The sequence below is a fragment of the Sapajus apella genome, unplaced genomic scaffold (genome assembly GCF_009761245.1).
Source record: "Sapajus apella isolate SASKATOON/1434 unplaced genomic scaffold, GSC_monkey_1.0 scaffold139, whole genome shotgun sequence".
NCBI classification, from domain to species: Eukaryota; Metazoa; Chordata; class Mammalia; order Primates; family Cebidae; genus Sapajus; species Sapajus apella.
In genome coordinates, this window is record NW_022437079.1 from 2,691,123 (window position 1) to 2,705,148 (window position 14,026).

The following is a 14,026-nucleotide window of genomic DNA, read 5'->3' on the forward strand; positions in this document are numbered from 1 at the left end:
CTCCTTCCCACTTGGCCTCTCATAGCTGCGTGGCCTCAGCTCCTCAAAGCTGTTCTATACAGGTGTGAGAAGTGGCTGGAGAGGACAGGGGGCCTCACAGTCGCTGGCGTGGGGCGTCCGCTCATCTGAGGAAAGTGGCTCTCCAGGGCCTAGGAGGTGAGTGGCCCTCACCAGGCCTGGGACTCGAGTTGACACCATCATCTGGGCCCCGCTGGGGTCTGGACTGGGTGGGAACAATGGGTTACACACCACAGTAACTTGGGAGTCTGAGACAATATCGCTGTTTATTTCGGTGACACATCCACCCACTTGAGGGCTCTGACAAGAGGCTGAGTTCCCCTTGCCGGCCCTGCGGAGGCCCCAGGCTCCAAGTGCAGGCCTGTGCAGCTGTGGCTCTGTCTCATTCCTCTTGGCCTCAGTGTCCTGGGAGCGGCTGCCCAGTGACTGAAACCTTTTCAGAGCCCAGGGTGGTGGCAGCTTCCTTCTTGAAGTTCTCTCTCTGGAGCAAGCAGGAGTACCTCCGGAGCCGGGTCCAGTGCTCCTGCTCTTTCTCCGGGTTCTTCTCCAGTTTCCGATAGCTGAGGACCACACAACTATGATGAGAGGAATCTGCCCTCACTCCCCCAGCTCCCGGGCCCCCAGGGCAGACCTTGACCACCCCGTGCTCCTGCGAGAAACTCAGAGGACATGCCTGCCTCATCTCTGTGTCCTCAGGACTCAGCCTGGTACACAGCAGGTGCTCAGAAGGCCTTTCCTGAGGAGCCATGGGTCTAGCATCTTAACCTGTGAGGTGCGCATGGATAGACAGGATGGCAAACTGGGGAACTGAAAGGCTGTTTGCAAACAACCTGTGGTATCACCCACCATGGAACATTCAGACTGAAAAAGAGGACGTCCTGACACATGCTCCACCAGGGAAGACTCTTGAGGACATTGCACTCAGTGAAATACGCCAGTCACAAAAAGACACACTGTATGATTCCAACTTTTATAAAGATGGTTTGAGTTAGGTCTTTTATATATTTATTTGAGATGGAGTTTCACTCTTGTTGCCCAGGCTGGGGTGCAATGGTATGATCTCAGCTCACTGTAACCTCCGCCTCCCAGGTTAAAGCGATTCTCTTGCCTCAGCCTCTCAAGTAGCTGAGATTACAGGCATGTGCCACCATGCCTGGCTAATTTTGTATTTTTAGTAGAGACTGGGTTTCTCTATGTTGGTCAGGCTGGTCTTGAACTCCCGACCTCAGGTGATCCACCCGCCTCGGCCTCCCAAAGTGCCAGGATTATAGGCGTGAGTCACCGTGACTGGCCAAGTTGGATCTTTTAAAAAGTAAGAGTTGTTTTAATAAAATAAATACGTACATGTTCACTACAGAAAAATCAAAGAAGCCCAAGATTCACCCCTCATGGTGGCAGAGACGGGAATGCTTAGCAGGGTGGAGGGGTGTTGGTGGGGTGTTCTGGGGAAGGTGTGGGTGGATGAAGTGAAAATGCTTAGCTGAACAGGGAGAGGAATACTTCGGGGGAGAAAGACAATGGTCATTGCTTTGATTTGAGTCTCTGCATGTGAGACATCTATGTGGAGATAAGCTTTTAATTAATGAATTAATTTTTTATTTATAGATGTCGATGTAGAGATGGGGTCTTGCTATGTTACTGAGGCTAATCTTGAACTCCTGGCTTCAAGCAATCCTCCATTGCAGCCTCCCAAAGTGCTGGGATTGCAGCTGTGAGCCGCCACACCTGACTGGTAATGTCCAACCTTTCACAGAGATGGTGAATGCTATATTAAAAATGTATTGGAGACAGGTTTTATATTTAGATTTATATAACTGGTTATATGAATATATTTAAACACTGGAGAAATTCCTTCACTGTCTCAGAACCAAGCAACATGCACCCATATTTTATGCTCATTTGCCTCTTAAAGGAAAGGGCTGAAGATAAAGTAGCAATGTGTACTTTATATTTTTGACCTTAACTCTGCCAATCTAAGTAGAACTCCCTGTTTCTAAAATGGTTTCTTTTAGGCTGAGAACGGTAGCTCATGTCTGTAGTCCCAGAACTTTGTGAGGCAAGGTGGGAGGGTCACTTGAGCCCAGGAGTTCAAGACCAGCCTGGTCAACATAGAATTTTTATTATTCTACAAATAATAAGTTAGTTGGATGTGGTGGCGGGCACCTGTAATCCCAGCTACTCAGGAGGCTGAGACAGGAGAATCGCTTGAACCCGGGAGGCAGAGGCTGCAGCGAGCTGAGATTGCACCACTGCACTCCAGCCTGGGCGACAAGAGCAAACTCTGTCTCAAAAAAAAAAAAAAATGTTAATACAATAAAAGATAAATAAAAGTAAATAAAATCAAAGAACGCAGGTGGATATACAATCAAAAGTAAATCTCCCTCTTACCCCAGATCCTTATATTCTGTTCCCAAAGCAGCTGTAGTTAATAGTTTCTTACACATTAAGATTTTTACACACACGCAAGCATAGACATGCCTATGATCTTTTCAACACATAAACGGAAGTATCAGCACACGGCCCTGCACCTTGCTTTCTTCCTTTCAAATCGGTCCTAGAAATCACTTCTGGGCAGCACTTGCTGTCTTGCCGCCTCCTTCACCCCTATTGATGACACTTCAGCTTCCAGACTTTTGCAAGGACCATCAGGGTGCCATGAATGTCTTGGTACATGGGCATCCTCACCCATGTGTGGGAGGGGATGGGCAGGGGAGAGGCAGAGAGGTGGTCTGCAGGTTAGAAAGTCAGACTTTGGACTTAAAGTGCTTGTGTTCAAACCCTGCGCCTTCCCTTAGAAGCTGGTGATGTTAGATGGGCAATTTGACCTCGATAAGCCTCAGCTTTCTCACTATCCTGGGGATAATAATCATCGTAATAAATAAAATAGTACCTGCAAAGCACTTAGCACAGCACCCGGCATCTCATAAGTGCTCAATAAAGGTGAACTGTCATACTATTTATGCCGATGCTGATAAATAAGTGGTGGTTAGTTGGTCGAACAACGCGGCATCATAAGTGAGCATGCAGGAGGCAGCCACACAGGTGGAACGAGAACAGGCTGTGAAAGACGGAAGAGCACAGCGGTGCCATCACAGCTCACTGCAGCCTCCACCTCCAGGGCTCGAGAGATCTCCTTCCTCCATCTCTCAAGTAGCTGGGACCACAGCTGGGACCACCAAGCCTGGCTAATTTAAAAATTTTATCATTATTATTTGTAGAGGTGAGGGTCTCAATATGTTGCTGAGACTGGTGTCGAACTTCTGGCCTTAAGCAGTCCTCCAGCTGCAACCTCCCAAAGTGTTGGGATCATAGGCGTGAGCCACCGTGCCCGGTTAACATGAGTGCTTTTAAAAATATGATGTTGGGCCAGGCGTGGTGGCTCATGCCCGTAATCCCAGCACTTTGGGAGGCCGAGGCGGGCAGATCATGAGGTCAGGAGTTCGAGACCAGCCTGGCCAACATGGTAAAACCCCGTCTGTATTAAAAATATGAAAATTAGCGGGATGTGGTGGTGCGTGCCTATAATCCCAGCTACTTGGCAGGCTGAGGCAGGAGAATCACTTGAACCTGAGAGGTGGAGGTTTCAGTGAGCTGAGATCACACCATTGCACTTCAGCCTGGGCGACAGAGCGAGGCTCTGTCTCAAAAAAAATAAAATAAAATAAAAATACGATGTTGCTGTGCAGAAGCGCTTTCTGTATCTCATAAAAAATATGGATGGCTAACCTTTACTGAGTGTGCCAGGCACGTGTCCTGTGAGGAGATAGTAGCATTACCAGTTTTAAAAAGGTCATTGAGGTTTGATCCAGTCACACAGCTAGAGGGCACCAGAGTCAGGCTCCCCCCTTCCCTTGCCTCCCCTCCTAACCATCTTCACCCTCCTCCCGCCCAGGCCGCCAAATCCCAGAGGTCACACCCTGAGTTTGAGACTCTTTTTTTTTTGAGACAGAGTTTCACTCGTTACCCAGGCTGGAGTGCAATGGCGTGATCTCGGCTCACCGCAACCTCCGTCTCCTGGGTTCAAGCAATTCTCCTGCCTCAGCCTCCCGAGTAGCTGGAACTACAGGCGTGCGCCACCATGCCCAGCTAATTTTTGTATTTTTAGTAGAGACGGGGTTTCACCATGTTGACCAGGATGGTCTCGATCTCTTGACCTCGTGATCCACCCGCCTCGGCCTCCCAAAGTGCTGGGATTACAAGCGTGAGCCACCGTGCCCGGCCGAGTTTGAGACTCTTTACAACCACTCCTCAGTGAAGCCTAAGGGATGAGACAGGATTCCAGGCACATGACACTTACAACTTCTGTGTGGCTAATCAATCAAACCACCTCCAATCCAAAGACAAACCAGGAAAAATGATTTGCAATGTCTTAACAAAGAACTCTTAAAATCCAAAGAAAATGAGCAATCTCTAGGAAGAAGAGCCAGAGCAAGTCACAGGAGAAGAGACAGAAATTTACAACATAAATGACAGATGCTCAGCTTCCTCAGTTTCCCAATTAAAACAGTCCTGAGCTATAGATGGCTGCTCTGGCCTTCGCAGCCAGGGTGGGAGGTAGCAGGAGACTGAGGGTGACCTCAGGCTGCATACCTGGGGTCTATGTAACTACACAAAATTTTGGGAGAGATTCATCCCTTTGTTTCTCAAATAAGGCAAAGGAAAATGAAGATAGGCCCATAATTTTAGCCCTAAGGATAGTAATAAAGGGGTCAGAATATCATTCCCCACCCTCCTCCTCCAGCCTTGAGGAAAATGTTACCCAGTGTCCACACAGGGCTCCCCCACTCCCCTCTGCTCACCAAGGGAGCTGTGTTCTAAGTGGATCTTGGACTGCTGGTCATCCCCAGGCCACCTTCTGGCAGAAAGCTGGGGGACTTGTACAACCGGAATCGTGCTTGGTCTGCTGTTCACAGGGAATATGGGGAAACAGCTTTGTTTCTGTTTCCTGGTACCCTGAAAATTCCCTCTTGTGATCCAAAGTGACCCAGCCAGAGAAGCTGGACTCTGAACTCGACAGGAAGTCGAGCCAGATGGACATGGTGCCCCTGAGGCCTGGGCTGGAAGGAGCAGAAGCCAGGCCCCCGGGGGTGGGGGTGGCACATTTGGTGCTAACTGGCTTTCTCTGGAAGCCCTGAAGGCAGGCTCCGTTTCACACTGGCTGTTTACAAAAGTCCCACCACTGGTTTTGTGAAAGCAATTTGGACAGACCATTGAATGTCTGAAGCAGTCTATTGTCACATGGACAGGACCAATGGCCAAACTATTACAGACACAGGAGTAAACAGAAAAAAAAAAAGAGGCTTAAAATAATTGGGGCATATATGGATATGTAATGATTAGACCAGGAGAGCTGAAGGTTAGTGACAGAATCTAGGATGTAGGTATACTGGTGTTCACTCAAAGTTTTTTCAGAGCTTCTGGGTGTTTGAAAATTTTCATCATAAAATGTTGGGGAGAGCCAAGTAAGGTGGCTCACACCAGCACTTTGGGAGGCTTGGGTGGGTGGATCGCTTCATCTCGAGAACTCAAGACCAGCCTGGGTGAGATAGTAAGACCCTGTCTCTATAAAAAATGCAAAAATTAGCCAGGTGTGGTGGCTCAGGCCTGTGGTCCCAGATACTTGGGAGGCTGAGGCAGGAGAATCACCTGAGCCCATGGAGGTCAAAGCTACAGAGAGCCATGATAGTGTCACTGCACTCCAGCCTGGGTGACAGAGTGAGAGCTGTCTCCAAAAAAAAAAAAAAAAGAAAAAAGAAAAAAACAATGTTAGGGAACAGGGGAGTACTTTTGGGGAAAACCCCAGATATCACAACTCGAAGCAAGTAGAAAAGGAAAAGCCTTCTTTAAATTGGTGTTTCCTAACAGATCTCTGGGACCCAGATCAGAAAATGGTGGCCCCAAGGCAAATGACTCAGATACTGTGATCCTTCCAAGTAAATGCGCCTTTGAGTCCGATTCAAGGAAGCAAGAACTGGGGCTGCCCCTCACCACACACGGTGTTCCCTCCCTGGGGAGCGCTCCTCCTACTTTTCTGTTCCCAAGAGCCCCAGACCCTGCTCCTGGACAACCCACCCCACCATGCTCCAGAATATAACTTAATGACTTTTTTTTTTGATGGAGTTTCACTCTTGTTACCCAGGCTGGAGTGCAATGGCACAAACTCAGGTCACTGCAACCTCCGCCTCCCAGGTTCAAGCGATTCATTCGAGCCCTGCTGCCTCTAGCCCTCTTCCTGCAGAGGGATTCTCAGGAGGCCATCCTCTGCACCGCACCCCGCTGCTGGGGACCTTTCTGAAGAGGAGCTGGGGCTGGAACCCAGGACCTAAGCTATGTTGACAAGGAGAGAGACAGCTGGGAAGGGGGAGGTGGTAGAGTCCCTTCCATTCCCTGTTGGGGGGCCAAGATGGGCCTCTGGTGTTCCGGAGACTGGGGGACATCAGGGGAGAAAGGATGGCCTTCTCCTTCACCCAACAGTTCCAACTGCAGAGGAGTGAGGCACACTAGAGACATCCTTCCCACAGAATAGTACATGGGCTAGAAAAACCATATTTATAAAGATGTTTTTCTCAAAATTAAAAAGTCATTAAGGGCTGGGCATGGTGGCTCACACCTGTAATCCCAGCACTTTGGGAGGCCAAGATGAGGTCATGAGTTCGAGAGTAGCCTGGCCAACATGGTTAAATCCCACCTCTACTAAAAATACAAAAAATCAGCTGGGCGTGGTAGCACATGCCTGAAATCCCAGCTACTTGGGTGGTTGAGGTAGGTGAATTGCTTGAACCTGGGAGGTGGAGGTTGCAGTGACCTGAGTTTGTGCCATTGCACTCCAGCCTGGGTAACAAGAGTGAACCTCCGTTAAAAAAAAAAGTCATTAAGTTATATTCTGGAGTGACATAAATCCAGATAAAAAAGGGACCATGAAACACCATCTCAGCTGGGGAAAATGCCAAGGGATTAAGCTGAGGGGAGAGGCGCTGACACAGTAGTGGCCATGAAGGTGACTTCGAGTGTGGCATGATGGGTAATTTACATTTTCTTTTTTGTACTTTCCTGTTTTCCAATTTTTTTTTTTTTTTTTTTTTAATAAAGACAGGGTTTTACTATGTTGGTCAGTCTGGTCTTGAACTCCCAACCTCAGGTGATCTGCCTGCCTTGGCCTTCAAAGTGCTTGGATTACAGGCGTGAGCCACCATGCCCGGCCTGTTTTCCAGTTTTCTACAAGTGAATATATAACAACTCGGAAATAACGAATACACTTTTTTGCAATGGGAAATTACTCTCGTTGACGTAGTAGTTTTACACTTGAAGAGACATTCATGGGTTCAGCAGGCGTCTGTGGACTAGGTGCCTTTGGTTGAGGGTGACAAGTGTCAACAATTAGCCTGTGGTCAGGTGGAAGATGAGCCGCCCAGAGCTTCAGCTGCTGGCTCTTGGTCCTTTCCCACAAGTAGGGCGGCCTGTTGGCCTGGGTAACTAGCAAGGCTGACACTTCTAGGCCAGTAAGAGGAGGGGGTTAGACAAGAATCGAGAGAAATGGAAACAAACTCTTTCAGCAAGGGGGTCTCAGAGGCTCTAGGTGGGCATCAGAAAGCTCCAAGCCAAGACCCCCTTCTCAGGAGAACTACTCATTACGGACTAGACCAAACCTCATGCTCTTCACTAATTTCTTCACCATTCTTTTTAATCTATTTGCCAAAACAGTACTTTTTTTTTTTTTTTTTTTTTGAAAAGTTGCAAACAGGGAAAACACAAAGAAAGAAAACCACACATACTTCTATGACCTGCATATAATCAATGTTGCTACCGGAGTATACATTCCCAGCCTTCTCTCTCTTTTACTCAGGATCAGGATTATACCATAAAATGTTATAACCTCTCTCCATCTTTTTATTTAGAAAAATTTCAAACTTATAGAAAAGTTGCAATACAATGAAACTTTACCTAGATTCGCCTGTTGTGAACGTTTTTATCTCCCTCTCTTTCTCTATCAATATTTTTTCTGGACCACTTGAAAGTAAGTTGTAGGAACGTTATGTCACGTCTCTGTAAATTCTTCAGCTGCATCTCTCTTTTTTAAAAAAATTTTAATTAAAAAAATTAACAAAACATAGAGATGGGGGTCTTGTATGTTGCCCAGGCTGGGCTTGAACCCTCAGACTCAAGCAGTCTTCCCACCTCTGCCTCCCAAAGTGCTGGGATTACAGGTGTGAGCCATCACCACCAGCACAGCTGCATCTCTTAAGAGCAGGTCATCAGGAGTTAGAATAGGAACCCTCCCCAGTGAAGAGCAGCTAAACCTTCTGGGTAAATCTTTAGTGGGGGCCAGTGTCAACCATCCCCTTCTTCATTGTCTCCCTCCCCCAAGATTCACGATGACATTCCTCTCCTGAGGAATAGGGACATTTCCCTCCAGGGCGCGCTGACAGCCTCCCAGCCACCCCTGCCGCACAGGAACGACTTGATGAACAGGAAGGCGGAGAGGCGCTATGGTGTCACCTAGTGGTGATGTTGAGTTTTCCCAGGCATGAACTTGGATTAGTAGGGAACCATCATCATGGTCATACCCGCCATTTACTGAGCAACCACCCCGTGCCTGGTACTTTCCACGTGTCATCCCACTTAATACTCAAGCCCTAAAACTCAGGCATCATTAAAATGGCCAGAACACAGCCTGGCACATCACAGATGCACAATATGTGTCTTATAACTGAATGAAAAAACTGAACCTCTGAGAGGCAAAGTAACTCGCCCAAGGTCTCATTGTAAGTGGTTGTGTTTGGCTCCAGACCTGCATATCTTAACCATTCTACTTCAGACCTCCCTGAGGAAAGAGTCTAAATAGAGAAAGGGGGAAACAGTCGTGAAGGGACATTATGGTGATTGGAGAGATCACAGATCTCAGAGGTCACGTTACATACATAGGGACATCAGGGCCCTGGGAGGAAAGGGGTCTGCCAGCACCACCTATTTCTATAGTGGCAGGCCCGGGACGAGGACCCAGGGCTCCACTGATGACCTCAATCTATCCAAAATGTGTGGTCAGATCACAACAGGAATCATCAGCAAGGATTTGCAAATCACCAGAAATGTGTTGTGAGATGGATTAGAAGAGACACCTATTTCTCCAGAATGGCGTGAATACCGTTCCTTATGCTTTGATAGCAGAAAGGAGGGCAAGCGAACGGTGCCTGCAGGATTAGGGAGAGCGTGAAGGGGAAGAGGAGAAGCGCACCATAACCGTTTATCTGAATGACGGTAAAAGATGGGGTGTTAGATCACGGGTTGGCAAACATTTTCTGTGAAGGCCCAGAATGGAAATAATTTAGACTTTATATGTCATGCTGTCTCCTTCACAGCCTTCTATACTTCTGTGGCACACAGCAGCCACAGATAATACATATAGAAATGGGCACGGCTGTGTTCAAATAAAACTTTATTTATAAAACCAGACAGTAGGCTGGATGTGGCCTACAGGTCATAGTTTGCCAATCCCATCTTAATGATTGTGTCTAATAATCCAAACATACTTTCTTTTTTTTTTCGAGGCAGGGTCTGGCCCTATCACCCAGGCTGGAGTACAATGGCACAGTCTTGGCTCACTGCAATTGCAACCTTTGCCTCCCAGGTTCAAGTGATTCTCCCAGCTCAGCCTCCAGATTAGGTAGGACCAAAGCCATGTGCTACCATGCCCAGCTAATTTTGTGTATTTTTCGTAGAGATGGGGTTTCACCATGTTGGCCAGGCTGGTCTCGAACTCCAGAGCTCAAGCAGTCTGCCCGCCTCAGCCTCACAGATTGCTGGGCTTACAGCATGAGCCACCGTGCCTGGCCTAAACATACTTTTAAGAGGGAATTGACAAAGTTAAAATGATGATCTTGACAACAAGAAAACACCAACTGGAAGCCCTTCTTTTCTACCAGCTTGAATTAATTACCCCTTTTCTACCAATCTACATGTGAGGTGGAGTGCAGCTCATGGGCTATCATACGGTAGAACCCTTCACTTAGGGGAAATTTCAAGGCTGAAAGGATTTACCATAAAACAAACCCCACTATCCCTCAATCTAGAGAAAACCCCAGATGCGGGAGGGGGTGCAGACACAGAGCTCTTTACCTGTTCTGGAGGAAACGCTCACATCTTTTCTCCAACGGCAGTGCCTGGGGGAAGGCCATGTCATCCAAGTCCCTTTGAGGAATGGTGCAATTTTTTGAGATATTTTCCAGGAATGGGCAGGCCTCAAAATTAAAATAGAAAACAGAATACTGGATCTCAGCATCGTCAGTGGACTCAGTGTCTTGTGAATAGTCTCCTGTGATGAAACAAGAACATGTGCTCTGTGTGAGAGGCGCTCTCTCTGTGGGCTCTGCAGTCTGTGTGAGTATGTGGGCTGCCCTCTGCTCATAAAGCTGGGTCATGTTAGTTGAGTGGTGACTTCAGAGAGAAGACCCTGCTGGCATTTCATCGACGTGCCCTGTGAGGACTGAGCTTGGTACCCTCTTTGGCCTATGGTGGAGGGGGACACAGAGCAAGGAGGAGATCGGAGGGGCTACCCTCTGTTTGTGAAGAACTAAGGAAGTCGGGGAAGTGGTCAGTGGGCATCAGCCCTTGTTTCTTTCTGTACCTCGGAGCAGGAAACATGGATGGTGTCGAGACACGACGAACACTGGCTCCCAGGGGGCCTCCAGAGGAAAGCCTCCTGGGGGGGCAAAGGCACAGATGGTTTCAGGCTTAGCTACATCCATAAGGCACACGGAGCCATTCTTGGAAAAGATGAGCACCTGGGAAGCAAAGAGATGGTGAGCAGGGGCTTCTACTGGACTCTGACCCTCTCAGGAAGGTCGAGTGTAGTGGTCACCCCAGTGAGGCATGAGAGAAGCAGCTGGACATAAAACATCTTGGGTCAGGCTGGGCGTGGTGGCTCACGCCTGTATTCCAAGCACTTTGGAGGCCAAGGCGGGCGGATCACCTGAGGTCGGGAGTTCAAGGCCAACCTGACCAACATGGTGAAACCCTGTCTATAAAAATAAAGAAATAAAAATTAAAAAAAACAAAAACATCTTGGGTCCCTGCCTCCAGATCCATCCAGTGCTGCTGGGGACTGCACACACATGTGCTGACTCCTCGGGGTCCCCCTCAGCCAGCAGGCCCTCCTCCACATGTCATCTGCTCCAGGGTTACCCATCCCTCCCCCTTTCCCTAGTGTCTCTTCCAAGTTCTTTTCATCTCTGCTGAAGAGCTCACCCTCTATTTGGCCAAGATTCCGTTTCTCACCTGTGCTCCCGCCTTTCCCTCCCACTGCCTCGTGACCCTGCTCCTCTAACAGCCTCTCCTGGCCTGAGATCCGAGCTGGGGACTCCCTCCTGCCTGGGCTCTTTCCTCTCTGTAATGAACATACTAAACGCACCCCATCCTTAGAAAGGACTCACCCCCTTTGACCTGACATCCTCATCCAGCTGCCGCGCCACTTCCCTTTTCCACACCCTGTCCACTCCCCCACCTCCCACCCTCTGTCTCCCTCCCGCTGTCTCCAACGTGTTCTTGGTTTTTCTGCAGCACAGGACACCACTCTCACTTCCTTCAAACTCTCCTCTCTGGGCTTGCAGGACTGTCCCCATGCGGTTTTCCCTGGTGGGGCCCCTCTCAGTCACTTTGGGAACTGCTTTTCCAGGTCCTGTAAGTGATGGTAGTGCCCATGGCAACGTCCTCCCTATTCCCTATTCACTGCATCTCTTTAACAAGAGAAACCTGCTGTCCCCGCCCCGCCCCCACCGCACTTCAGCCACCACTCACTCCAGCCACCACTCACTCTACCTTGCTGGTGAGCATGGAATCTACATTTTCAGCCCTGGGCTCTCTTGGAGCCTCCCCTGGGGGTCCTGTAGGCCCCTCGCCCTCTGCAGGGCCACACCAGGAATCACAGACTTTCTCTCCAGGCCTGCATTTCCCTCAGTGGGCCCTGTAAGGACCAAGGACCGGGGAATCTGCTCTGCAGGTGAGGATCAACCGCGGGAAATCAGCTCTGCAGGTGGGGATCAACCGCGCATGCGCCCTCTCCTTGGTCAGCAGCCTCAGGTGGCCCAGCATGTGGAGTTCATCTGCGAACTCTCCATCCCGTCTCTAAACATGCTGCTCCCCTCCTCCAACCTCTCTGCTTTGAGCCCCACCCCACACAGGGACACATCTGTACCCTTCTGCCCAGGGTACAGGACCTTCCACGGTCTGGCCCAGGTGTCTTCTGACCCGCATCCCTCAGCAATCTCCTGTTGCCGCACCAGAACTTCCATGGTGCTGCCTCCTCAATGCCTCTGGCTCAGCTTAGCTGTCACCTCCTCCAGAAAACACACTGTCCTCCCCTGCCACCAACCTCTGTGGGCTGAGTTAGGTGACCCCTCTCTCTGTTCCGTGCATCCATTAAAAAGTTCGTATCACAGCCTTTCTCATGTTCTAGGGCAGCTGCCTGGCGGCTTGTCTGTCTTCCCAAATGAGCTGTGTGCTCCGTGAAGGCAGGGACTTTTTATTTGTAAACCCGATAGGGAGTCCAGTGCCTAGCACATAACAGGCCTTCAGTAAGCATTTTCTAAACGATAGATGAACACATTCACAGAAGAGAAATGAGAGGCATGGGGAACCTACCATGCCAGGTAAGGCTGGGACTGGGGCCACTGCACAGATGGTTTTTTCCAGGTGCTTCACAGGCCTACAGGACAGAAAACACACAGTCTCAAGAATTTAAAAATGTTGATATCCTCTTCTAGGCATGTACCCTGGGGAAATTCAGAGAAACCAAGACATATGTGAGGAGGCTGTTCACAGCAGCAACAAATTAGGAATCATCCAAATATCTGTTAGTAGGAGGATACTTACATCATGTGGTATATTATACAATGAAATATAATACAGTAATGAAAACAAAAGAACTGGAGCTGCATGCATCAACATGTATGGCTCTTGTGAACAATGGTGCAAAGCAAGATACAGAAGAAACATCACTGAAAAACAAGTTGGAGGCTGGGTGCAGTGGCTCACACCTGCAGTCCCAGCACTTTGGGGGCCAAGGCAGGAGGATTGCTTGAGCCCAGGAGTTCAAGACCAGCCTGGGCCACAGAGTGAGACCCTGTCTCAAAAACAAAACAAAACAAGAAAGAAAAGAAAAGGAAAGGAAGAAAGAAAGGAAGAAAGAGAAAAGAAAGTGAAAGAAGAAAGTTGGAGAATAGATAATGGTTTCCTTTATAAGTTTCCTAAATATGCAAAGCTAAATAATATACTGTTTAGAGATACAGTCATACAAATGTAGTTAATTCTTTTATTTTTTTTAATACATTCTTTTTTTCTTTTCACAGAGAAGGGGTCTCACCATGTTACCCAGGCTGGTCTTGAACTCCTGAGCTCAAGTGATCCACCCGCCTTGGCCTCCCAAAGTGCAGGGATTACAGGTATGAGCCACCATGCCTGGCCTAAATGTGGTGAATTCTTAAAGCAAAGGAATGATGAATTTAGAAAAATGGTGTGGTAGATTGAAAAGCAAATAGCTGTTTTTGGTAGTGATTCCCATCGAAAGATGGAGTCTGATTTTCTACCTCTTGAATGTGGGCAGGGCTGCGGGATGTGCTTTGCCCAATGGGACATTAGGAAATGTAACATGAACAGAAGCTTGAAAAGCATTTGTGTACGAGGGCTGCCCTCTCCTGCTGCCGGGAGCCCTTAGACTATGATGTGAGGAAGCCTGTGCTAGCCTGCAGGAGAGACCATGGAGAAACCGGGGTGCCCTGGCCAATAACATGCTAACTACCAGGTATGTGAGCCAAGCCATCTTAGAGCCCCACTCCCTCAAGAGCCGCACGCTGCAAGCTGCCGGAAGGCACATTTGAGAGCGCAGGTGAGACCAGTAGAATGGACTGAGTTCAGCCCAAATTGCTGACCTGCAGACTCAAGGACCAAACAATGACTATTTCCTTAAGCCATTAAGTTTTGGATTAGTTTGTTATTTAGCATTAGGTAATTAATAAGG

General features: G+C 48.6%; 1 protein-coding gene across 1 annotated transcript in view; it reads right to left on the reverse strand.

The window, feature by feature from the left end:
• Positions 1-334: 334 nt before the first annotated feature.
• Positions 335-14,026, reverse strand: part of WDR93 (WD repeat domain 93) — a 50,424-nt gene continuing 36,732 nt past the window's right edge. The window contains exons 14-17 of the mRNA XM_032263879.1: positions 12,652-12,715; positions 10,640-10,796; positions 10,132-10,327; positions 335-578 (exon numbers count right to left, since the gene is read on the reverse strand). Coding sequence (XP_032119770.1) covers positions 416-578; positions 10,132-10,327; positions 10,640-10,796; positions 12,652-12,715 — 580 coding nt within the window. The 3' untranslated portion in view covers positions 335-415. The remainder of the gene's footprint in view (positions 579-10,131; positions 10,328-10,639; positions 10,797-12,651; positions 12,716-14,026) is intronic.